General features: G+C 45.7%; 1 protein-coding gene across 1 annotated transcript; it reads left to right on the top strand.

The window, feature by feature from the left end:
* The first annotated feature begins 30 nt into the window (after positions 1-30).
* Positions 31-25,764, top strand: ANKRA2 (ankyrin repeat family A member 2). Its single transcript, XM_040421459.1, has 9 exons — positions 31-220; positions 7,182-7,535; positions 9,547-9,705; positions 12,885-12,950; positions 13,172-13,269; positions 13,346-13,471; positions 13,587-13,653; positions 17,681-17,761; positions 24,663-25,764. The coding sequence occupies exons 2-9, from the start codon at positions 7,250-7,252 to the stop codon at positions 24,716-24,718; spliced, it is 939 nt and encodes a 312-aa protein (XP_040277393.1). The 5' UTR covers positions 31-220; positions 7,182-7,249; the 3' UTR covers positions 24,719-25,764.
* Positions 25,765-25,854: the final 90 nt, after the last annotated feature.

Below are 25,854 nucleotides of genomic sequence, written 5' to 3' on the forward strand. Positions count from 1 at the left end.
CTGTACGGGGCTGGATTGACCGGTAGATGTTGTGAACAGGAATAGTTCGAATTGGCCCATTCGTCAGAAGCGGGGAGACCGATGGCAGAACCAGTAATCGTACAGCGACCCCAAGGGTAGGGGAATACGGGGAGCAGGACGTGAAGCCGCCCGGCGCTTCTTGATGACGTCAGACAGGAAGTGACGAGGGACAATAATATAACAATAGCAGTTATCTACGGTAAGTGATGGGAATATGAGCACTTGTCTGCGGCTCTGGCAGTGGTCTGACCTGTGGTCGGGGGTTGTAGTGTCCTCCGGGTGAGCCTGCTCTGCATCCTGCGATAGGTCTGTAAGGCTTCATTCACACCTTTCAGTTACCTTTAACCCTTTCAGGACCCAGCCATTTTTCACCTTCCTGCCCAGGCCATTTTTTGCAAATCTGACAAGTGTCACTTTAAGTGCTGATAACTTTAAAGAGGACCTTTCACCAGAATAAAACCTCTAAACTAAGTATACAGACGTGGAGAGCGGCGCCCAGGGATCCCCCTCAGCTCATAGCCTTTTTTCTCAGGCTATGAGCTGAGCGCTGCGATTGGCCAGCTCTACAGCCTGGGAGAATGAGACGCCGGCAGGTTCCCCTGGGTGGAGCCTAACTATGAAGATACCGGAGGCTATAACCGGAGAACGGAGCGGCGCCCAAGTATAACAGTAAGTGCAGGGAGATCCCTGGGCGCCGCTCTACACGTCTGTATAGTCAGTTTAGAGGTTTTATTATGGTGAAAGGTCTTCTTTAAAACGCTTTGACTTATCCAGGCCGTTCTGAGATTGTTTTCTCGTCACATATTGTACTTCATCACACTGGTAAAATTGAGTTAAAATAGTTAATTTTTATTTATTAAAAAAATACCAAATTTACAAAAACTTTGGAAAAATTAGCAAATTTAAATTTCTCTACTTCTATAATACATAGTAATACCTCCAAAAATATTAATTACTTTACATTCCCCTTATGTCTTCTTCATGTTTGGATCATTTTGTGAATGTTATTTTATTTTTTGGGGGACGTTAGAAGTTTAGAAGCAAATCTTGAAATGTTTCAGAAAATTTCCAAAACCCACTTTTTAAGGACCAGTTCAGGTCTGAAGTCACTTTGTGAAGCTTACATAATAGAAACTACCCAAAAATGACCCCATTTTAGAAACTACACCCCTCAAGGTATTCAAAACAGATTTTACAAACTTTGTTAACCCTTTAGGTGTTCCACAAGAATTAATGGAAAATGGAGATGAAATTTCAGAATTGCACTTTTTGGCAGATTTTCCATTTTAATCAATTTTTTCCCCCACAAACAAAACTCTATATTTATTGCCCTGATTCTGTAGTTTAGGCTACTTTCACACTTGTGTTTCTGGGTCCGCTTGTGAGATCTGTTCAGGGCTCTCACAAGCGCTCCAAAACGGATCAGTTCAGCCCCAATGCATTCTGAATGGATAAGGATCCGCTCAGAATGCATCCGTTTGCCTCCGTTCAGCCTCCATTCCGCACTGGAGGCGGACACCAAAACGCTGCTTGCATAGTTTTGATGTCCGCCTGACGATGCAGAGCCAAACTGATCCGTCCCCTGTGCAACAGACTAATGGGTCCTACAGCAGGTGGCCACGCTATTTAGATATATAGCAGAATTTTTCAAGGGTCATGCGACCAAAGCGTGGCTTGAATCACCTACTGACTAACTTTTTATTTTTAATACATAAAACTTATACTTTTATTATTTCTATTTAAAAGTTAACACTCTAAATTGATATTTAAAAATCCTCAGGATGAGCGGTGAGAGCTGGTGTATAAATGATGTATACCTCTACTCAGTATACACCACTGGATAGGATAGCTCCTGATAACGTTCTCAGGGCTTGCCCAGATTCCTAAACCTTTACAGCAACTTTATGTTTAGTTGCATGTGTGTCTCTGCTATGGAGACTCTCTACGCTCATCTGACTCTAAAATGTAAAGTGCTCCTGCTTCCCTACATGTTTCGCCGAACCTTCGGCGTCCTCAGGGGATATGCAGGTTTGCAATGGAGGGGGCGGTCCCTAGATTTTAAGAGTTCGGTTTATGGGGGTCGGGTGGATGCGGCCAATCCGGGCTATACTTTCAATGAATGGCGTGACTATACGCCAATCGTATTTACTTCAGTTATCATTTACCCACGTCACCTGGTGACGTATTCTCAGACACTCCCATTTACATGCGTCACTTCCACTTCCGCCCGTGACGTGAACGGGCCTCCGATTGGTGAAGAATCCAGTCTCTATGTGGTTTCGGTGCAGGGGTGTCTACGTCATTAGTTTCAGAGTATACATGGGAAAAGAATTGAATATTGTATAAGAGGGGTATGTGGTATAGAAAAATAGAGAGTGAATATTTTACCCTAATAAGAAGAAATACTCGATTTATACCAATGTTGATTAACAGAATGTATAGCATATTATGGAATAGAAGATATTTCCTGGACTGAACAGAACATCTGATAATCAATTGAGGGCTCCCCTCCCCCCCCCCCCCCCCCCTTTATTGTTCTTCTTGTTTTTTTTTTTTTTTTTTTTTTTTTTGTATTGTTCCTTTTACTCTCTCCTCTGGTCTATATTATTCCACCCCTGGCTCTAAGAGAATAAAGAATGTGGAGCGACACAAGAGGTAGATCAGAAGAACTCTTCTAAGTATATATGTTAGTCCAAATATAAGACATAATAGATGAATAATATCGGAAAACATATATTTGTAAGCATCCTAAGTACCGGCGCATGCGTAGGTGCAACACAGGACGACGATTGTAAATAGACGTCATCCCCAAGCGCCTGATGAGAGGATGGACGTCACCAGCAAAGGACTAATGACGTAGACACCCCTGCATCGGAACCACATAGAGACTGGATTCTTCACCAATCGGAGGCCCGTTCACGTCACGGGCGGAAGTGGAAGTGACGCATGTAAATGGGAGTGTCTGAGAATACGTCACCAGGTGACGTGGGTAAATGATAACTGAAGTAAATACGATTGGCGTAGTCACGCCATTCATTGAAAGTATAGCCCGGATTGGCCGCATCCACCCGACCCCCATAAACCGAACTCTTAAAATCTAGGGACCGCCCCCTCCATTGCAAACCTGCATATCCCCTGAGGACGCCGAAGGTTCGGCGAAACATGTAGGGAAGCAGGAGCACTTTACATTTTAGAGTCAGATGAGCGTAGAGAGTCTCCATAGCAGAGACACACATGCAACTAAACATAAAGTTGCTGTAAAGGTTTAGGAATCTGGGCAAGCCCTGAGAACGTTATCAGGAGCTATCCTATCCAGTGGTGTATACTGAGTAGAGGTATACATCATTTATACACCAGCTCTCACCGCTCATCCTGAGGATTTTTAAATATCAATTTAGAGTGTTAACTTTTAAATAGAAATAATCAAAGTATAAGTTTTATGTATTAAAAATAAAAAGTTAGTCAGTAGGTGATTCAAACAAACTGATCCGTCCTGACACACAATGTAAGTCAATGGGGACGGATACGTTTTCACTGACACAATATGGTGCCATTGAAAACGGATCCGCCTCCCATTGACTTTCAGTGTAATTTAAAACGTTTGCATTATTATGAAAAAAATAAAATAAAAATGATGGATCCGCACCTAACGCAGGTGTGAAAGTAGCCTTACATAAACACCCCATATGTGGTCGTAAACTGCTGTACGGGCACACGGCAGGGCGCAGAAGGAAAGGAACACCATATGGTTTCTGGAAGGCAGATTTCACTGGGATAATTATTTTAAGTTTCCATGTCACATTTGAAGACCCCCTGATGCACCACTAGAGTAGAAACTCCCAAAAAATTACCCCATTTTGGAAACTACAGGATAGGGTGGCAGTATTGTTGGTACTAGTTTAGGGTACATATGATTTTTGGTTGCTCAATATTACACTTTTTGTGAGGCACGATAACAAGAAATAGCTGTTTTGGCACAGTTTTTATTTTTTGTTATTTACAGTATTCATCTGACAGGTTAGATCATGTGGTATTTTTATAGAGCAGGTTGTTACGGACGTGACAATACCAAATATGACAAATATGACTTTTTTTGGTTGGTTGTTTCAGTTTTACATAATAAAGCATTTTTGAAAAACATGATTTTATTTTTAGTGTCTCCATATTTTGAAAGCCATATTTTTTTTTATTTTTTTTCGGGTGACTGTCTTATGTAGGGGCTCATTTTTTTTCGGTATGAGATGACGATTTGATTGGTACTATTTTGGGGTGCATATGACTTTTTGATCACTTGGTATTACACTTTTTGTGATGTAAGGTGACAAAAAATGGCTTTTTTGACACGCTTTTTTATTTTCTTTTACGGTGTTCACCTGAGGGGTTAGTTGATGTGATATTTTTATAGAGCAGGTTCTTACGGATGTGGCGATACCTAAGGCTACTTTCACACTGGCGTTTCTGGGTCCGCTTGTGAGATCCGTTTTAGGGCTCTCACTAGCGTCCCAAAACGGACCAGTTTAGCCCCAATGCATTCTGAATGGATGCGGATCCGTTCAGAATGCATCAGTTTGCCTCCGTTCAGCCTCCATTCCACTCTGGAGGCGGACACCAAAACGCTGCTTGCAGCGCTTTGATGTCCGCCTGACGATGCGGAGCCAAACGTATCCGTCTTGGCACACAATGTAAGTCAATGGGGACGGATCTGTTTTCACTGACACAATATGGTGCAATTGAAAACGGATCCGTCCCCTATTGACTTTCAATGTAGGTCAGGACGGATCCGTTTGCATTTTTTTTGTTCATGGTAATGCAAACGGATCCGTTCTGAACGGATACAAGCATTTGCATTATAGGTGCGGATCCGTCTGTGCAGATACCAGACGGATCCGCACCTAATGCAGGTGTGAAAGTAGCCGAATATGTATACTTTTTATTAAAAGTTTTACACAATAGCAGCATTTTTTTAAACAAAAAAAAAAAAAATCACATTTTAGTGTCTCTGTATTCTGAGAGCCATAGTTTTTATTTTTTGGGTGAGTGTCTTATGTAGGGGCTCATTTTTTGCTGGATGAGATGACCGTTTGATTGGTACGATTTTGGGGTGCGTATGACTTTTTGATCGCTTGGCATTAGGCCTCTTTCACACGAGCATGACGGATTGGCTCCGGATGCGTTCAGTGAAACTCACACTATTTTGCAAGCAAGTTCAGTCAGTTTTGTCTGCGCTTGCGTTCAGTTTTTCAGTGTTTTTCCACGCGAGTGCAATGCGTTCTGATCCCCTTTACAATGCGTCACAATACTTCTGTATTGTAATGCATTGGCTGTAAGTGTATTACCAGTGTAATACACTTACAGCCTGTTTGCCTGTGAGATCCAGGGGGCTGGATCTCACAGGCTGTCACGGAAGGCATCGAGCTGCCTTCCATGCCATTGGGTCCCCGTTACAGCAGTGCAGGGACCCAATGGCCAGCCTGCCCCCGGCAGGATCCCGCACGTGCCGCGGTCAGCGCTGACCGCGGCAGAGCAAGGTTTAGTGAGTCGGCATCAATGTTTTCACCGATGCCGGCACATACAGCAGGGGTCCGGCTATCAGTGACTGCTTGACCCCTGCAGCTAATCGGGTGGGCTCAGCTCCTACTTCCGTCCGATCAGCCCGCAATACATGTACAGCGCTGGTATCCTACGGGTTAAAAAAATGACTTTCACACTAGCGTTAAAGTTTTCCGGTATTGAGATCCGTCACAGGGGCTCAGTACCGGAAAAAAAACCGCTTCAGTTTTATCCTAATGCATTCTGAATGGAAAGCATTCCATTCAGTATGCATCAGGATGTCTTCAGTTCAGTCTGCGGTATTTTCTCTGGCCCAAATTGTGGAACACATGTCAGATCCATTGAAATGTATTAATGCTGGATCCGGTACTAAGTGTTCCGGAAAAATGGATCCGGTTTCCCGGTCTGCGCATGAGCAGACCTTTAAAAATGCAAAAAAAAAAGACGGATTTGTCAGACGGATCCGGAAACAAATGCTATCTGTTTGCATACGGATTTCCGGATCCGGCAGGCAGTTCCGGCAACGGAACTGCCTGCCGGAATCCTCTAACGCAAGTGTGAAAGTACCCTTACCTGTCACTGGGTCTACAGTTCCAGCGCCGATCCTCCTTGTCCTCCGCTTCTGTTACTTGGTGCCAAAAGGGAGAAAGGAGGTATTTTTTTTGTTAGTTTTTTTTTTTTAAACCTGTGCACCCTGTCTGGCCATATGAAAAGGGGGTCCTGGTCTTGGAGAACCCCTTTAAAAGAACCTATAAATTACTGGAGAAGAGTCGGCAGTGGACAGGACTGTACTCCTCACTTCTCTGCACTTGCGCTGGAGGCTGATAAGTTCCGGACTCTTCTAATTAATGCTGACCGCGCCCCTAACCCCAGCTGCAGTAGGGCGTGTTCACACTGCACATATTTCCATCACTGGTTCTGTATCACATGTGGCCACTCTCCATTTGCAGAATGAACGGACAGGATGGAATCCACAATAAAATCAGCGTGCAGCTTATAGGGATTTGTTGCAGCTTTTGCCGGCACACATGATGTCCTGCGTGGATGTATCCGTAGGGGTCCTGTCTATAGGGGTTCTCCAGGCTTTTAATATTGATACTCAGTATAGGTCATCAATATCTGTGTTAGGAGACTGCGTGCGACATAGCAGCAGCAGGAAGAGAGACGGGAGACATTGCGCCCGCAGTCTCCTAATACAGCTGAATGGCGGGGTCCCAGCTGATCTGATATTGATGACCTATCCTGAGGACAGGTCATCAATTTTAAAAGCCTGGAGAACCCCTTTAATACTCCCTAGCGACATGCAGGTGGTTTAGTGGCCCTAAACCCAGTGACAGTTTTACCTGATGGGAGCAATGCACGCAGATCCTTCCACCCCCTCTGCATTGTGCGCTGAGCGATAAAGTGGGGATCATGGGGGCAGGTTTTTTGGAATTTTGTCAGGGATGCCATTAAAGCAGTGACAGTACACAGAAAGCACTAGATGGCGTTTACCGCCACAGTAAATATACATAAGAGCTAGTGACATCACCGCGGTGTGCGATGTTGAGCCGAATGTCCGTGCAGCCGCAGCTTAGTTGGTTTTCCTTTTATTTTCTAACTAATGATAGATCCGGGTCAGTGCAATCCTACCATGCCGAATTAACTACGGAGGCTGTCAATGAGTCGCTGGTGAACCATGTCTGCCCTGAACAATCTGGAGGGGTCGGCCGAGCTGTCGGGCGAAGAATGTGTGAGCTTCTGTCTGTCCGGCATGCCTGATATCAAAGTGGAACATGTGATGGAGTCCAACCCAGAAGAAGGAACGGCCCAGAACGTAGCCATGGGAATGAAATTCATTTTGCCAAATAGGTTTGACATGAATGTCTGCTCTCGCTTTGTCAAGTCATTGAATGAAGAAGACAGTAAAAACATCCAAGATCAAGTAAACTCCGACCTGGAAGTAGCGTCCGTCCTATTTAAAGGTTAGTAACCGCGTGTCTCGTGGCACACTTGATACGTGATACTTTCTCTTAAGCCATGGACATATTCGTAACCATTGTTTTAGGCTCTAAAGCAGTCAAAGTAAGAAAAGCAAGCGTGAACCTTTTTTGTCTACAGCTCCTATGTAAACCGATATGTCTCTATGATGACAGACTACATACAAACCTTGTGTGTAGTCTGCTTTTGCAGTCATTTGGCTCTCCCTTCTCTCTGCCCTATCTGCTACTGTAAGGCAAGGTTTATTTGGTGGTTCTTTCCCGTTTGTGTGGCCGTTCCGTACATTGGTGCGTGAGCCGTCCACACTGCGCAAAAAGTGAATGAGTCCGCATCCATGATGCGGTGAACACACGGCCAGTGCCCAGATATGTTTGCGGTCCGCAATACGGGCACGGCGGAGCTACGGTCGTGTGCCCTAAGGTGTGTCTTGCTTAGGGTTGTTTAGATACCAAAATTTTGATTTGGTTTCGATACCATAAAAAGGTATTGCGATACTCGATACCACGCAAAAAAAAAAAAAAACACCAAAAAAAGCCGCGTGCATTCCGCATTTTATGGAACGTCCGGCTCATAATCGAAAAGTCCGATCCTATTTTTTGGGGGGGACAAGGTGACTAAAAAATGCCGAATCGCGCAGTTTTTTTTTTTTCTGTTCACCGCATAGGAGATTTTATTTTTTATATTTTAATAGTTTGGACTTTTCAGACGTGGCGATATGTGATGTGTATTTATTGTTTATATTTATATATATATATATATATATATATATATATTATATGTAAAATTGGGAAAGGGGGTGATTTAGGGTACTTTCACACTTGCGGCAGGACGGATCCGACATGCTGTTCACCATGTCGGATCAGTCCTGTGGCTATTTCGCCGTGCCTCCGGACCGCCGCTCCGTCCCCATTGACTATAATGGGGGCGGAGCTCCGGCGCAGCATGGCGGTGCACGGCGAAAGGCCGTCGGACTAAAATTACTGCATGTCAGGTTTTTTAGTCCGGCGGCTTTCGCTGTGCTGCGCCGGAGCTCCGCCCCCGTCCCCATTATAGTCAATGGGGACGGAGCGGCGGTCCGGAGGCACGGCGAAATAGCCGCAGGACGGATCTGACATGGTGAACAGCATGTCGGATCCGTCCTGCCGCAAGTGTGAAAGTACCCTTATACTTAATATTTTGGTGTGTTTTTTTTTTTTTTACTGTTTATTTATTAACAATTACTTTTTATTAACTATTGACAGGGAGCTGCGATCAGTGGCAGTGAACCCCTCAGGTGCGGCACCTGAGGGGTTAACAGCGGCTGATCGCAGCGCCCTGTTATAGAGGCAGGGTGTCGGCTATGTGATTCTGCCGCCTCCTGTATTTGTATTAAAAGTTAACTTTCATTGGTGGCTCAGTGTGCCCGCCCCTCCTCCTCCCATCTCTCCTCATTGACAGCGGCGGCACAGGGGTGAGGGAGAGACTGCTTTCTTCTCCCCTGTGCTGCTGAGGGAACCAAGTTCTGTGATACTAGACTGCGCAGCAGCACAGCCCAGTATCGAAAAAATGGAAATCCCGGTATCGCATCGAAACCGGTACAAAGTATCGATTGGGTATCGAAATTTCGATACCCGAAACAACCCTAGTCTTGCTACTGCCCTCTCTCTTTTTTAGCGCATGGGTGTCGGACAGATTCCATGTAGGGTGATTGCTTATTTGTTCACAGCCTAGGTAACTGTTACTTACTTTATTCTATCTGTTATCTTTTGTCTGTCCATCTTTCTTTATATCTATCCTTAAAGTACTCATAGTTTGGTCAGCTTTTTATGCACCTAAGCCTTGTCAAGCCTATTTTATTCCCGTATCTCAGAATTCACTGTAAAACAGTTAGCAAACATGAGATGTCCTTATGGTATGCTATGTTGTTGTACTGGATCGGCAGACACTAGATCATCAGATAGTGTTATCACTAGCCGTCATACAGTTTTTCTTAATGATGCTTTTTTTATTTTCCAGCTGAATGCAACATACACACCTCCCCGTCCCCCGGGATACAAGTCAGACATGTCTACACCCCCTCGACAACCAAACATTTTTCACCAATCAAGCAGTCCACCACACTGACAAACAAGCACAGAGGCAACGAGGTGTCAACTACACCCCTGCTGGTTAACTGTAAGTACCTGCTTATCCACCTTGTGATATTATCTGCTAGGCTATCCCTATGTTATAAACCTTCTTTTTTAGGACATAGATGGATGTCATATTATAAGTGAAGATAATTCATCTATTTCTTTAGTATTATTAATGATATAATGAAAGGTGTTGGAAGATGTAGGAAGCAATTAGGGCTGCAGCTAACAATTATTTTTGCAATCAAGTATTCTACCGATTATTTTTACAATTAATCGAGTACTCTAATAGAAAAAATGAATTAATAGACTGTTTTCCTTTATAAAAATTCATCAGACCCCCTGCCATCAGCCCCCCCCCCTCCCCGTGCATCAGCTCCGTTCCCCCAGTGCCTTAAGCTGTCCCCCACCCAGTGCCATCAGCTCCACTCCCCCTTGTGCCATCGTGTCTGCCTCCTTGTGTCATCATCTCTGCTCCCCCTTGTGTCATAGTATCTGCTCCCCCTTGTGCCCTCCTCCTGACACCCAGAGTGCACAGCGTCATTGGTTGCTATACTCCAGGCGCCCGGCCTTAGTCGCGCCCCCACCCCCTCAATGTCACCAACTTATGTAAATGGGCCTTAAAGTGTGACTGTTGTATGAACTTTAAAAAAATATATAAAATGTGCGGGGACACGCATGTTACTAGTAACTTTTGCAATATACAACCCCAATTCCAAAAAAGTTGGGAGGCTGTGTAAACTGTAAAATGTATATAAAACCTGGATGCAATGGTCTGCAAATCTCATAGACCTATATATTATTCACAGGAAATCATAGAACACATATCAGATGTAAAAACTGAGACATTCCAATGTTTCATGAAAAAATTCAAAGCTCATTATTTACATTTTACACAGCGTCCCAACATTTTTTGGAATTGAAGTTATACTTCATAAGGGAAATGTGTGTAATTGTGTTTAAAAAAACTGCAAGCGTTGCGAAGGAGAATACATTTTCATCATTATACTCCACGCTGAATAGGACTTACTGTGTTACCATCTAGCAGTGCCCAATCGGGGCTGCCATCTTCCGACATCCTATAACAAGGGGAACAGTAACCCAGTTGGCAATGTATTAATTGATACATTTAATTGTTTTTTTTATTTGTTTTCACCCTCTTCCACACAAAAAAAAAAAATATATATATATATATATATATATATATATATATGAGACTATTGATTAAAATAAACATATTAAAAAACGTAAACGAAACGTGAAGCAATTCCCTTTCCTCAAAGAGTTTTATCTGTCCATGAGTCCCATTGCTTCTGAAATGTTACACTCTCTTGTCTCCTAAGTCCTTTTATATTGAATTTGTTTTATAAGATATCCATTTTCTAGCAATTTTGTTTTATAAGATATCCATTTTCTAGCAATTTTGCCACCATTAACAAACTGAGAAATAATATTCTCTCCTGGCCTAAACTCTTATTTTTGCTGAGGTGTACTAAAACCCGTCATGTTCAATTTACACATAATTGAGAGATCATTTTATTCAGCAGCATCAACCCTACCATGCCTTATGCCTAGTTTAATAAGGTTGATCCTGTTGACAGATGCTGTTTTAAAACCATTATAAGCCCTCCTTCCCTAGTATCTCTGAAGTTTGAAGAAACACTATGGCAAGTACCCCCTGTGCGTCCTTTACTTGGGACATTTATCATTCTCCCTTCCTTTACGCCTAAAGCCTCATTTACACGTCGGTGTTCTCCACGGACAGCACACGTCCCCATTCATTTTAATGTGTGTATTCACACATCAGAGTTTTACCACGGTCCGTGGGTCAGTGTTTTTAGCAGGGAAGCATGCTCTATGGATCCGTGAAAACCACAGATGTAACACGGATGCCATTTGTGTTTCACGGATCATTAGGAAGAGACGCTTTGAAAAATATTTTTTCAGCTGTGCAGTGAAACATGGATGACACACGGTCAGCGAAAAACGGACACATGGACCCAACACAGATCCATCATGGACATCTTCACGGATGCGTCACTGACCAACTTTCCACGGATTTAAACACGGACGTGTGAATGAGGCTTAAATAGAAGTAGTAGTGTGAAATATTATCTTTACCAAATCGTAAACGGTACCATTTAGGGCTCGTTCACATGAGCTTTCCATTCTACAGATCTTTCAGAAAAACATAAAAATGTAAAAGACAAAAAAATTTTTAATTGATCCATTAAATGAATGGAATGACAGATACAAGTGGAATACAATTTGATTCTGTCCGTTGTCTATTGACGTGAAAAACCCCCACATATAACTCCATCCCAGCATGTATCTGTTATCCTGCAGACGGGTCTTTTTCTTCCTCCAGATACATGACGGCGCGGACACGAACTGAGCGTAACGGATGCTTTAAAGCGCCCATTCAGACAAATGGGAAATAAAGATGGGCACATTTTTTTTTTCAGATCTTCTGACAAATCAAAACGGAAAGATAACTGCAGATGTGAACAAGACATTGCTTGCTTTCACTTTAGTAAATGTTACCTACGCTTATACATTGTAGTAACCAAAAAAAACAAACACTAAAGATTTGTGCAGCTGCTGATCCATGTATCGCTCAGAGGCAGTGGTGTAACTAGAACTGACTGGGCCCCACAGCAATCCCCTCCTCCTGCCGCTAGCTAAGATCACTCTCTCAGAACAGGCCCGGCAGCTGCTCCACTCTATATAATGTCATTGTATGATACTGTCTAGGGGGCCCTGACACTAAAATCTTTCAGTCCTCCTCCTTTTGAGTTCGGGCCCCGAAGCAACCTGAGTCTCTCCAGCTGTTGCAAAACTACAACTCCCAGCATGCCCCGTCTGCCTACAGCTATCAACCTCCAGCAGGGCATGATGGGAGTTGTAGTTTTACAACAGCTGGAGAGCCGCAGGTTGCACACAGAGGATTGTCCAGACCGGGTCCAGTTGTAGCCACCTCTCATGTGGGTAAGAGTAGTGATGTATGGGTTTTCATCCTCTGGATGCAAGTATTGTCACTCAGGGACAGGGAGCAGAGATCTTAAAATTGGCAAGGGTGTGAAACTGAAAGTATGCTAGGATTTTGCAGATTAAACTTAATTTACTGCATGTGAAACCAGAAAAGCTTAGAGCCATCCTTCCATAACCGTGAGAAGGACTACTTTGCTTGCAGTCTAAACTGAGTCTTTGCCCCTTCCACAGCGCTGTCGGTTCACCAGCTGGCTGCTCAAGGGGAGATGGTCTATCTAGCAAGTCGCCTTGAGCAAGGTAATGTGCGACCCTCGTTCCTGACCAGTCATTTAGGCAACCCTATAGTCAGAGGCGGGGGACTGACCATAGAAGCTTGTAAAAAGGATTGCCGTATTTATAGTGAAGGTTTTGGGGTGGTCAGAGCTGGGGTTATGTGAGGTGGGCTGGGCGGTCTTCTATTCCGGATATTGTGCTTGTGGACAAATTTGCTAAAAAAGATTTCTTGATCCTCTTGTCAGAAAACGTGATCAACCTCACAGATGAAGAAGGTTTCACACCACTTATGTGGGCCGCGGCTCATGGGCAGATCGCCATTGTGGAATTTCTACTTCAGAATGTAAGAGATGAAAAGAGCCTTCAAATAATTTGCACATAAAAGGCAGAACTGAAAAACCTATCTGTCCTTTATGTAGGGTGCGGATCCTCAAGTCCTGGGTAAAGGTCGGGAAAGCGCTCTGTCACTGGCCTGTAGTAAAGGATACACGGACATTGTGAAAATGCTGGTGGAGTGTGGAGTGGATGTCAACGAGTATGACTGGGTACGATCAAACATGAAAATGATAATAAAAAAAATGCATAAAGTAACAAAAAGATGCGCACACCTCATCTGCACTGTATTGAGGAGCCTATAACATTATACATTCTTCTCTACAGAACGGAGGGACGCCCTTGTTATATGCTGTCCATGGCAATCATGTAAAGTGCGTGAAAATTCTTCTAGGTGGGTATGATCTATGAACAGGTGCATGATAGGTTATAGGATGCACTATTTTTAAGTAAAAACACTTGTGCAAAAAAAAAGCACCACGATGTTCAAGTGATGTTCATTTTGTAACATTTTTAAATGCATTTTTTTTCTGCCATTTTTGAAGTCCTACAATAGAGGAGCCTTTTGGAAAAACACAATAATGGGACCATGCTGCATTAAAAAAAAAAAAAAAAAACACTGACACAAAAAACATGCCAAAAACCAAAACGCTGTTTATGTAGCAGCGATGGACTGGCCATCGGGAGTACCGGGAGAATCCCGGTGGGCCGATCGAATTATGGGCTGGCCAGGGCCGCCATCAGGGGGGTAAAGCTCCAGTAACAGCAGGCAGTGTGGGGGCGGCGCTCACTCACTGACATCACACGCCTGCTCCTCCCACTAGGCGGCGCAGGCGCGTGATGTCAGTGAGTGAGCGCTGCCGCCCGCACTTGTTACTGGAGGCTGGAGGCGGGAGCTGAATGTAAGGTAGTAAAGACTCTTTACTAAAGAGATGAGCGCTGTGCCCCCACGTGTAGTAGAATACCTACCTGGAGCCAGACTGTGCACAGAAAGGGCACTTTGTCACTGTGGACAAAGTATGGCACTTTCTGTGCACAGATTGGCTCTAGGTGGGTACAGCGTGGCACTGCAGTCACTAAGGGCACTATTTATCTGGGCATAGTAGGGCACTATCTGCCCACATAGTCAACATATGGCGCTCTGGGCACTGCCATATAATAGTGTGGGTACGGCGATATTTGGTTCTATGTGGGCACTGTATGATTGTGGGCAGATAGTGCCATACTATCCACAGATAAATGGCGCATTTAGTGCCTGTCGTGCCCACATAGTGCCATATAGAACCCATACTCGGAAAGCGCCATACTTGTGTAGACAGAGTATAATTATAGGCAAAGTATGGCACTTTCTGCCCACGTTTTAGCTCTAGGTAGGTATGATATGGCACTTTGTGGGCACTGTAGACACTAAATACACAACTTATCTGAGCATAGTATGCCCAGGTCTTCCCACGGTCATACAGTGCTCAGATAGCGCCATGTTATGCACAGATAAATGGTGTATTTCTTGCTTATGGTGCCATACAGTACCTACCTAAAGTGAAAACCTACAGTACTTTGGCCACAGTCATACAGTGCCGACATAGAGCCAAAGTATGGCACTTTCTATGCACCTAGGTAGGTACTATATGGGTACAAATGCGCTATTTTTCTGTGAATAGGAGGGCACTATCGTGCTCTATGTGGGCACTGTATCACTATTAGGGCAGATAGTGCCATAGAGACAAAATGTCTCCCAGCACATTATACATGGCTCGTCATCATGGTTACGACCTCCCTGTAATCCAGCATTGGTGGTCGAAAAAAGCACCAAACTATGTGCACTGAGTGTAACTTACACATGTCATTCTAAAGGCATCTGTAATGTTGGCATGCATTTTTTTTTTCTAAATTAAGAGTAAAAATAAAAAACCTGTTTATACTTACAGTGGAATGTTTTTACTTATGTTTTTTTTTGAGTGTGTTTGGGAAAAATAAAGTGGGCCGGTCTGGCTGAAGTCCAGGGCCACTTTATTGTCCCAGTCCATCCCTGTTATGTAGTCACTTCAGTAACCTCTGGACGCAGAATAGAATGCCGATGAAAATGGCACAAAAACGCACACAAATATTGCCTGACATATTTTAGGCCTAGTGACTAGTGTGAAAACCACATGATTTTAGGATCATTGCAGTGAAACAGGCTGACCTGTCACGTGCGCAGAAGTTGGCAGTCTTGGTGCCGTCCCCATCTGTGGCTTTATTTCTGAGAAAGCTGATCTTATACTATTTACAAATGAGCATCGGGGGCATTACCTTTACTCCTAGAGGCTCTGTTCTCCCTGCTGCCGCCGCTCCCCCTGCACATTGACGGGGCCCGGCAGTGTAGATGTCATCACGCCTGGCCTGGACTTTTCCTAGTCTCGCTCCTTTGCCGTCCAGGAGAACTGACGGTGAGCCTCCCTCCCTCCGCCCTGGAGTTATCACTTCCTTTACAGATCAAGGACAATATGTGCTCTGCAGTTGTCACATTTAGGGGAGCAGTTACATACAGTGCATTCAGAAAGTCTTCACACCCTTTCACTTTTTTCGCATTTTTGTTATGTTGTAGCCTTGTGCTAAAATAGAAAAAAAGTCAAGTTTTTTCCCCAGCATTCTGCACTCAGTACCCCATAATGAGAAAGTGAAAACAGGGTGTTAGATATATTTGCTAATTTATTGAAAGGGAAAGCTACAATTTTGCATTGACTTAAGTATTCAGACTTCTTTATCAGCACTTAGTTGAAGCTCCTTTGGCAGAGATGACAGCCTCCAGTCTTCTTGGGTATGATGCCACAAGGTTTGCACACCTGGATTTGGGGATTTTCTGCCATTCTTCTCTACAGATCCTCTAAAGCTCTGTCAGGTTGGATGGGGACCATCGGTTCGAATGGGTTCAAGTCAGGGCTCTGGCTGGGCCACTCAAGGACATTCACAGACTTGTCCTTTAGCCACTCCTGTGCTGTCTTGGCTGTGTAAGGGTACTTTCACTCTTGCGTTTTTCATTTCCGGGCATAGAGTTCCGTCACAGGAGCTCTATACCGGAAAAGAACTGATCAGGCATATCCCCATGCATTCTGAATGGAGAGCAATCCGTTCAGGATGCATCAGGATGTCTTCAGTTCAGTCGTTTTGACTGATCAGGCAAAAGAGAAAACCGTAGCATGCTACGGTTTTATCTCCAGCGAAAAAAACTGAAGACTTGCCTGAATGCCGGATCCGTCCTTCCGGCCTGCGCATGCGCAGACCGGTAAAAATGTGACAGATATTTTACCAAATGTTTTAGTTGAATGCAAAATTTCCTAAAGGCTCTCATGATTGTAAATTGATAGTTGGCATTTATACAATGTGTCAGATGTATACATTCAGAAAATTTGGGGCATAATATGACATATTTTATCATTCAGGTTTTGTTTGTCAGAAGTGTGAGAATTGTCCTGGCATTGAAAGGGTTAACAGCACTAATTAAATAGTCAAGTAGATTAGAGTATATATAGTCCTATAAGGCTAGAGCTACTTGGGAACTTTTACCTCCTCAAAAGTAGCAATATTACTTATATTACCATCGCAACATAATAAATTGAAGGTGGTTGCGCAGTGACCGTTAAATTACCGTGACTTGCAAGTCATCAGGAAGACAAGTTGTGGTAATTTGTGGGTCACAAAGCAATCACATTCACTAAACTGCGATCTGTGGCCTTACGACTTGACCAAAGTCATTACGTAGTACAAGCCTAAAGGGGTTGTGCAGGCAGTTTATATTGATGACCTATAGGTAATCAATATCTCATCGGTTGGGGTCCGACACCCCTGCAAATCAGCATTACACTGCACATCATCTCCCTTGCAGCAGCAGTGTAGTGAATGGAGCTTGTACTTGTATTACACTGCACTTCCGAGACGACGGGCAGTGTAATGAAGAGGAAGCAGCGCTACAAACAGCTGATCAGCAGGGTTGTCCGACCCCCACTGATCAGATATTGATCACCTGTCATCAGTATAAAACCCCTACACAACAGAACAAATTAAATATAGGTCATTTATGTGATAAAATGTGGAAAGATTTTTGGAAACTTTTAGAGAGTATTATTGTATTCTGGTTCTATAAAGTTATCCCCTATCCTGTGAATAGGGGATAGCTATTAGGTTGTTAGGGGTCCTGCCGCTGTACTCGGGTATCTCAGAAACGCCCATAGAAATGAATGGAGTGACTGCACGCATGCCCCAAGGCCGCTCGGTTCATTTGGGGGGAAGATCCACAGGGTATAGGGCCCCTGTTGTCGTGATCGGTGGGGGTCCCAGCAGTAGAACCCCACCAATCTAATAGTTGTCCTCTAACCTGTGGACAGGGGATAACTTTATATAACACGAACATCCTTTTAACGATCATTTATTCTTCCTGGCAGAGAATGGGGCAGATCCGACCATTGAGACAGACTCTGGATATAACTCCATGGACCTGTCTGTAGCTCTGGGACACAGGAGCGGTAAGTTATGTATTACAGCAAACAACCCTCTGGGTCTAGATCCAAGTCTATTCAGCTTGTGTACACAGAAGTGATTGTATGTCCTACTACATAAACAGCAGGCTCGGCATCATGCTCCTACTGTCAGTATCTGGTTAACCTGTCAATATTGCGAAAACGCTGTAACTTCACTAAGTCAATAGAAAGCCATGCTGGGAATATCATTTGAGGGCATGTCCTTACTATATAATAGATGATTTATGCTTGAATTCCTATAGATAGATTGCTAACAGAATGTCCGTAAACACTTCATTATGTGCAGTTGCTGATATTGCCCAATGGCGGTAACCACCGTCATACAGTCATTTTTAAGATATCCCCTTCCCTTGGTGGACTCAGCATGACCATGTATTTCCTGCACACTCATTCATGTGTCCTACAGCTTTCCAATTACTATTCTTTTCCAAAGCTTCAGTAGCCTGACCTGTGATGATCATAGTGGATGGCTTCCTATAAGAAGAGGTGCTTCAAGGGTTTTCCGTGAGTTTGATATTGATGTCCTTTCCTCAGGATGGGTCATTCATATCTGATTGGTGGGGGTCCGACACCCCTGGCGATCAGCTGTTTGAAGAGGCCAGGGCGCTGCAGCCTCCTCACAGCTTACCAAGCACAACGCCATACGTTGTGGATGTGCTTGGTATTGTAGCTCAGGCCCATTCACTTGAACGAGACTGAGTTTTCACATTCATGTCACTGGCTTGGGAAGAGGCCAGGGCCTCTTCAAGCAGCTGATTGCCGGGGGTGTTGGAAGTCAGACCCCCACTTATTAGTTACTGGTCATCAGTATTGAACTCCTGGAGAGCCCCTTTAACATATATACGGTATCTGTCTATTTATTGGATGGATAACAGGGGAACAGCACAACAGAAAGTTATAAGAAAAGATGCTCAAAAATGTATGGCAAATAGAAGTATTTACTAAAAAAAAGTACAGATCTCTCAGAGTTGACAGGTCTCTGGTCTTTCAGTGTCAGGAAGTGATAGCGCACGACTAGGATTGTAGGGTCTAACCGCATGCTCAAGAAGAAAGGATAGAGGCACAACAATCATCGGAAATCCCAATAGTCAGACCCCCACAATCAGTCAGTGACATTGTATCCAAGAGATATGCCAAGACTTTTTCCAAAATTCCACTGTTAAATATGCAGTGTGAACGGCCCCTTAGACCAGAAAACTCTTAAGAACCCTGATTAAGAATAATCACATTTATTTTCACTTTCTTCTGCCTTTTCTTTAGGTCTGATTACCTAAAATGTCATTTCTCGCTTGTATCATTGGGGGACACAGGACCGTGGGTATAGCTGCTTGCTGCCACTAGGAGGCGACACTAGGCTGAAAAGTGATAACTCCTCCCCTGCAGGCTATACCCCCTCTAGCTTAGTGTCGTAGGAGGCAGACCTCCCTGCTTTTGCAGGGCGGCTTACTTTTATTATTTTATCTTTTTCCTTTTTAGGTTTGGGGAAACAGAGGCGCTTGCCCCTCTGTCTACCCCGGGAGCAAGGCCGGTGTCGGAATCCCTCACCGCTCGCCCTCCCCAAGAAACAAAAGTGGACCAGGGCAGCCCAGCTCCCCTGCTTCCCGCCAGCCAAGGGGTCACCTGAATCCGGCGAGACCCTCCGCCATTCCAGTCTCCTGCCACTTCGGGTGCCAGTGGCTGAAGAGGTGACCCTGCTGGTACTCTGAGAAAGGGAGAAGAGGATGAAGATGGGGTGAGTAGTCCGCATTGGGTAAGTATCCTCAGCCCCCCCTTCCCCTTGGTCACCTCATCATAAGATGGAGGACATTTTTCTTCAAGTGGGCCATTCCCTGGTGAGGGCCCCACATTACCTCAGCCCCCAATGTAGGTTTTGGGCTTCTGTCCATATCTGGGGGCCTGGGTTCCCCTATCTAGTTATTTATATTCGTTCCGGCCTGCGGGGTCTGTGTCCGCTATCTAAAGGGCGCATTTCTAGCATTCTGCAGGCTCGCGTTATACGGCCTGCGGGGTGAGCTCCCTCGGCCGGTATGCAACCAGGGAGCTTGAGAGCGCCGCTCCGGACACTCCACTTCCCGGCCGGCTATTCGTTCGGCCGGGCCCCGAAAATTTAGGCCCCGGCTTCTCTTCGGGCCTACCAGTACTCGGCCCGTGCTGTTTTTTTGCGGCCACGGGATGGGTTCCCGCAGCAGGTGGACGCGAGTGGACACATCCGCCCACCGATCCAAGTCCCTCTGTGGTAGCCGGCCGGCAGTACCGCCCGGTTGGCTGTGCGCCAAACTTTATGTCCCGGCTTTGCGGCCTACTAGGCCACAACTTTCATTCCGGTTATGGAGGGGGCAGGTTCGTCCTTTAGGCGCAAATTCTCCCCGACTAGCTGTCCCCCCTCCCCCAGGTGCCCGCTGAGCTCCGCCTCCGGTCCTCTGAGCTGGGTTAACCCTTCATGGCAAGTCGCATTTTTGCAGCCGGCACTGGATTATCCGGTGTCCCCTTTCTGCAGGCCAAATACCTTAAGTTTAGGAAATTTAACCCCTTCCTGCCTCTTATTCATTTAGCGGGGGCATCACAGGTAGTCCTGCCCCCCTCAGTCCACATCACCGCATGTCCACCCTGATGGTGGGGTACGGGATTGGGCCCATGTCCTATCCGGATAGTGGAGGATTGCTCACAGTTTCCCAATCCGCCCTCCGGGGCCGTTTGGTTGATAAAGGACACATGAAGAATTCCCAGACCACCCTTCTGGGTCGTCTGGTTTATATGCCACCACCTGTGAAATCCAGGGGAGCACATCTGAAGGATTCCCAATCCGCCCTACAGGGCCGTTTGGTTGATGATACTCCACCTGCACAAAGCCAGGGGAGCACATCTGAAGGATTCCCAATCCACCTTCCTGGGTCATTTGGTTGATAATCCACCTGCGCAATCCAACGGAGGACCTCTGGAAGTTCCCAATCCACCCTCCTGGGTCGTGGGTTGATTAAGTACCGCCCACACAATCCAGTGAGCGGTCAGGTAGAGATGCCGATTCCACCTCCTGGGTGGTTTGATTGTTATATCACCACCGGCACAGCCTGTAACTGCCATGGCTAGATGCTGAGAGGTAGAGGTGCGCACGAGCAGGCCACTTTCCTCCTCGGTCTCCTCCGCACCTCCACCCTTCCTCATTAGGGTGATATTCAGAACCCTCCCTTCTGGCAGGGGTTGGTTCTGAGGGAACAGGGGATCAGTTCTGCGGACTCTGATATGAATCCAGTTTATTCTTCTATGATTGCATCCATACTACTAGCAGTACTGATTGTATGCATTAACCCCCTTACTTAGGCGGCATTTGCACTACTACTGGATACAGTACTTACCTTTTGTATTTCCTCCTTCCACAGGTGGACTGACTGCACTTGCACTGGTCAGTGCCAGCCATTCGCGCCCCCCCTTTCGGTAGTTGACGGATTTGCTGTTCCACTGGGTACAGTACTGGCATTATGCATTAGCCTCTCTCATAGGAGGCATTATGGCATTATCGCGGGTGGCAGTGTTTACCGTAAGCATTACCCCCTTACATAGGTGGAGGAATTTCTCTACCCACCGGGTACAGGACTAATCATATGCATTATCCTCTTCCATAGCGGTGTAATTCTCTACCATTGGGGTCAATTCCTGCTGGGTGCATTACCCCCTGCCATAGGTACTTGCCGTTAGGTACTTGCGCTAACTCAGGATACAGTACTTCCTATATATTTTTCTCCCCTTCATAGGTGGAGTAATTGCACTTCCATTGAGTGCAGTGCTTACAGTAGGTGTTACCCCCTCCATAGGAGGGGTTATTACACTACCGTTGGATACGGTTCAGATTATCTCGCTACCTCCCTTCCTTGGCGGAGGATTGCGCTACCACTGAATACTAATTAACAGTCGTGGCATTACCCCCTTCTACAACTAACAGGAAATCACTGAGCATCTATGCATGCTTTAATTCAACTAAGCCACGACACTAGATACCTTGGCTTCCTTCACAGGTGGGCCGCGGCAACAGTCGTTACCGTTGGTGCCTGGTACTCTTCATCTAGTGGTATATGGATACTGGGGCTGCTCCCATATTGTATCCTCCCGTTTCTTCCGGTACTGGTTGGGGACGCAGATATGTCGACCTTTGTTCTCTCAGGGGGGTCACTCAGCAACACTCAAGTGCCCTAGAGATTCCCATCCCCATGGGCCTTCACCGTTCAGGTCGGTCAGAAATTGGTCCTCTACAACGTGTGGTGTGCACGCCATTATACAAATGTTGTGATTACGATCCAGCGAGCCCAAGGTTGCACTGACTCTGTATTCTGGGCCACCACTCTTCCTTATTAGGTGAGGGTGTTTTGCTGGCATTCTGCAATGGCTACTACGGCGTGTTCTTCTAAGCAGGGGAAGTTTTCACATTAGGGCCGGAGATCGAACTCGCGGCAGTGGGACAGCCCCCCTCAGATAGGGATTCTACCCTGGCACTGCTTCGGCAGTTGCTCCTGTTCTGCCCCCTTTTTAGACGGAGTGCCTCAGGATGGTTCTAGTTGACTGAGATAGCATGGTGCCATGCTACTTCTGGGTGTCCTTAGGCCTCTCCCTCAGTTTTACGCTGGGAGGAGCAGGCTGTAGCTCTTACTGTACAAGGGGTATTTGCACCTCCACTACATGCTAGGGTTCCTACTGCACAGTTCCTTCGTCAGACGGCGGTATCCTCTACGGTGTGGCCTCCTCCTCAGCTGGAGTATGGCGTTTACGTTACTCTGGTGGCTTCCCTTGTATGGGCTCCTCAGGCGGTGTATTACATTACCAAGAGATTCTGTAAAGTGCCAGTCTCTGATGGCAATGGGCTTTTGCCCTGGCCTCTTAATGGTCTTCATTACTGTTAATTGTCCGTTGCTCTGACAACTGTTGTTCTTGTGTCGTCAACTCGGGCTTTGCATTGGCGTAAATGCCATAGCTATCAGCACCTTACTTTGGGTGCGCTCGACTGGGTAGCTTAGTCCCTGCGGCACTCGTCTACCACTACAGTGATACCTTCCTTCAGATATGATTACTTCTGTGTCACCTCAAGCCGATGGTGGTCATTCCTTTCACTGCTCATTCCGGGGGTGGACTACGGGTCCCCCCACGCCAGGCTGAGCGGGTGTCTGTCACGCCTTGCCACCACTGGTAGGGATTTCGTTCCTGGAACGGAACACCTTTTTCTTTCCTGTCGTTCCTCTAGCTGGATTGCTGACCATCTTTCCCTTCGGTCTACTCGACCGGTAGCAATGGGTTGTATAGCTATGGAATCCGGGATAAAAAATTTTCCACGGAGAGTATTCTCTTATCTTGGTCATCTGCCCTTCCGGGCAGTGTCTACGTATAGTCAATATATGTCACTTATGGGGCTTTCCATCACCGGTGATGCTCACATATTATTTTTTTTATTTTTTATTTTTTGCTTCTACGTTTATCCGAGGTATTGGTTCTTTGGCCTGCAGTTGGGCATGCCTGGCTAAGGAATTTTTTTCTCAGTAGTTTCTCAAGCAGCTTCTCTTGCTAGAAGCCTCACCACAAGCCCGATGGCTCTAGGGGCATTAGTCTACCAATTTACCACTTCCTAAGGGGTGTTCTTTTACCCAGAGGAGGATCCTGCGAACCTGGATTTTGGTTCCGCTTCCACAGTTGTGGCCAGCAACCGGCTTCGTCCCAACGATCTGTAGACAAACAAGCCCTCCCTCTGGGACTTCTTCTTCTTTTTATTTCTAGGAAGGCGGCATTCCAGGTGACAGGATCTTCCATCCGACGGCTTTCCGAGTTGATAGCGCCTTCTTGTACGTCCATTTGTCATTTGCATCAGGCAGTGCTCCGCCCAGAATTTTCTTTCTTTCAGAAGGTCGCCGCTTTCCAGGTCATCTCAGACATGGTTTTCTCTTCTTTCTCCCTCGTATTTTTAAGGGCGGGCTCTCCATCAGCCATCTATTTTGGCCTCTGAGATTTGCTGGTCCATATCTAGCGCGTTCCGCTGTACAGACTTTTACCTGGTTTTCTTGGAGGTCCTTGTCATAGCTGATGACTTCCAACGGGATGTTTTTTCCTGGGATGTCTGCCTGACAGTTACTTCCTAGCGGAGTTATGGCCTGCCCGACCAGCGGTCGGCACTTCTCGGGTTCATCTACTCCAGGCATTGCTTCTAGAAGGCAGCGTCTTGGTATTCCGGCAAGTTCACTGAGTTTTCCGGGGGCTTTCCTAGACATCGACTGTTGCTGCTCCAGGCAGCAAGGTCTTGCAGGCGGCAGCGGATTACGCATCCTCGAGGGCGTTTTTTTTCTCCATGGGCGTGTGATTTGTTTCCCTCCCCGTGGACTGCTTTAGGACATCCCACGGTCCTGTGTCCCCCAATGATACGAGCGAGAAAACGAGATTTTTGTGAACTCACCTGTAAAAACTCTTTCTCGCGTAGTTCATTGGGGGACACAGCTCCCACCCAGTGTTCTGTTTGCCACAAATAATGGCGGTTGGTGGGCCAGTATGGTCCTTAGTTCTGGTTCAATCCGACTGACGTTTGTCAGTTATTGGTTGTTTACTGTGTGTGTTTTTTTTTTTTTTTTTCTCTTACTCCTATTGCTTGGGCACAAACTGATATGCTCTCTCCAGGCTGGCGGGGGTATAGCCTGCAGGGGAGGAGTTATCACTTTTTAGCGTAGTGTCGCCTCCTAGTGGCAGCAAGCAGCTATACCCACGGTCCTGTGTCCCCCAATGAACTACGCGAGAAAGAGATTTTACAGGTGAGTTCACAAAAATCTCATTTTTCTGCCATATATTCTCTGTGTAATGCACTGATTTTACCCTGTCTTACAGCCGGGAGGAGTGACTAACCAGCTTGTCCTTACTTTTTCAGTCCAACAAGTCATCGAGAATCACCTTTTGCAGCTTCTTCAGAGTATCAAGGAATAATGGACACTTTATAGGACGAGCAGTGGACAGTTTATATCATGCAGCAGAGGCTTATGATTGCTCTTACGCCATTGGTTATACAACGTTTCAACAGTTTTTACCCTACAGTTTCCGACTGATGCTAGATTGCAGGAGAGGCAGCTCCTGCTCTACCAGAGACAACTTCTTCTCGCAGGATGTGACTATGAATAGAGAGAAATTCTCTCAGACCACTTTGTATAATGTAAATCGTATCATGTGGTTTATCCTAGTCCATGTTGATTTCAGTGTGTATCTCCCTGTCATTTGTCTTTTTTGGGGGGGATGCTAGCGGTAAGTGTCCTGGTGCCCACTGTTGGAAAGGTAAGGAACTGTCAGTCTTATTGTTCCCCTATTAATTTGACGTTTGCCAGAGTTTCCTGGAAGCTATTGAACCCTCCGATCATCATTGACATAACATGAGGGTTAAGTTGTGTTGAGTGTGGGTATGATACTCTGCCCACTGAATGATCTTTTGGCCAACAAATCCCTTGTCTATGACCAAGGAACATGAGCGTTAAGATATCAGTGGCACATCGTGTACCATGAATGGTCTCTCCACAATGTAATATTCTGGTTTGGCTGGAGGCCTTAGAAGAAGACCAGTCCTTGTGCGTTATAGGCTGGCAAGTATGTTCCAATACTTCCTGGGTCCCCAGTCAGTCTGTACTTCATGGTCCCTCTCGACATGGCTACTTAGCCAATCAGTGGCCACATCAATGATCTGTCTCGGCAAATGACTCGCTTTGGCAGCATTTCCTGGGTGTCAAGAGGTTACAGGATGCAGAGCAGAGAAAGGCTGGAGACCATAAGTCATCATAATGGGAGCGGTTAGATATCAGTGAGGTGAGTAATCATGTAAACCACAGGGATTATAAAATGATACCATCTGACAACTTAAAGAGGACCTTTCATGGGTCCAGACATTATCAAATAAGTAGGGGGTTGTGTAGGGCATAATTCATGGATGTAAGATCACTTACTAGCTTATCTGTGCGGCGCTCCGTTCCCCCGCTGTGCCCCCTTTTACTTTTACGCTGTGCCCCCTTTTACTTGGTATGTAAATGGATATCATCGGTACAGGGAGGAGGAGACTGCCCTGTTTCTCAATGGGCGTC

The sequence above is a fragment of the Bufo bufo genome, chromosome 2 (genome assembly GCF_905171765.1).
Source record: "Bufo bufo chromosome 2, aBufBuf1.1, whole genome shotgun sequence".
Classification (NCBI taxonomy): Eukaryota; Metazoa; Chordata; class Amphibia; order Anura; family Bufonidae; genus Bufo; species Bufo bufo.

What these genes read in the sequence shown, in the direction of transcription:
- ANKRA2 (XM_040421459.1), top strand. Translation starts at nt 7,250, where the DNA reads ATGTCTGCCCTGAACAATCTGGAGGGGTCGGCCGAGCTGTCGGGCGAA. An exon ending in TACACCCCTGCTGGTTAACT is followed by an intron (nt 9,706 to 12,884) that starts GTAAGTACCTGC and finishes CCCCTTCCACAG; the next exon opens with CGCTGTCGGTTCACCAGCTG. An exon ending in AGCTCTGGGACACAGGAGCG is followed by an intron (nt 17,762 to 24,662) that starts GTAAGTTATGTA and finishes TTACTTTTTCAG; the next exon opens with TCCAACAAGTCATCGAGAAT.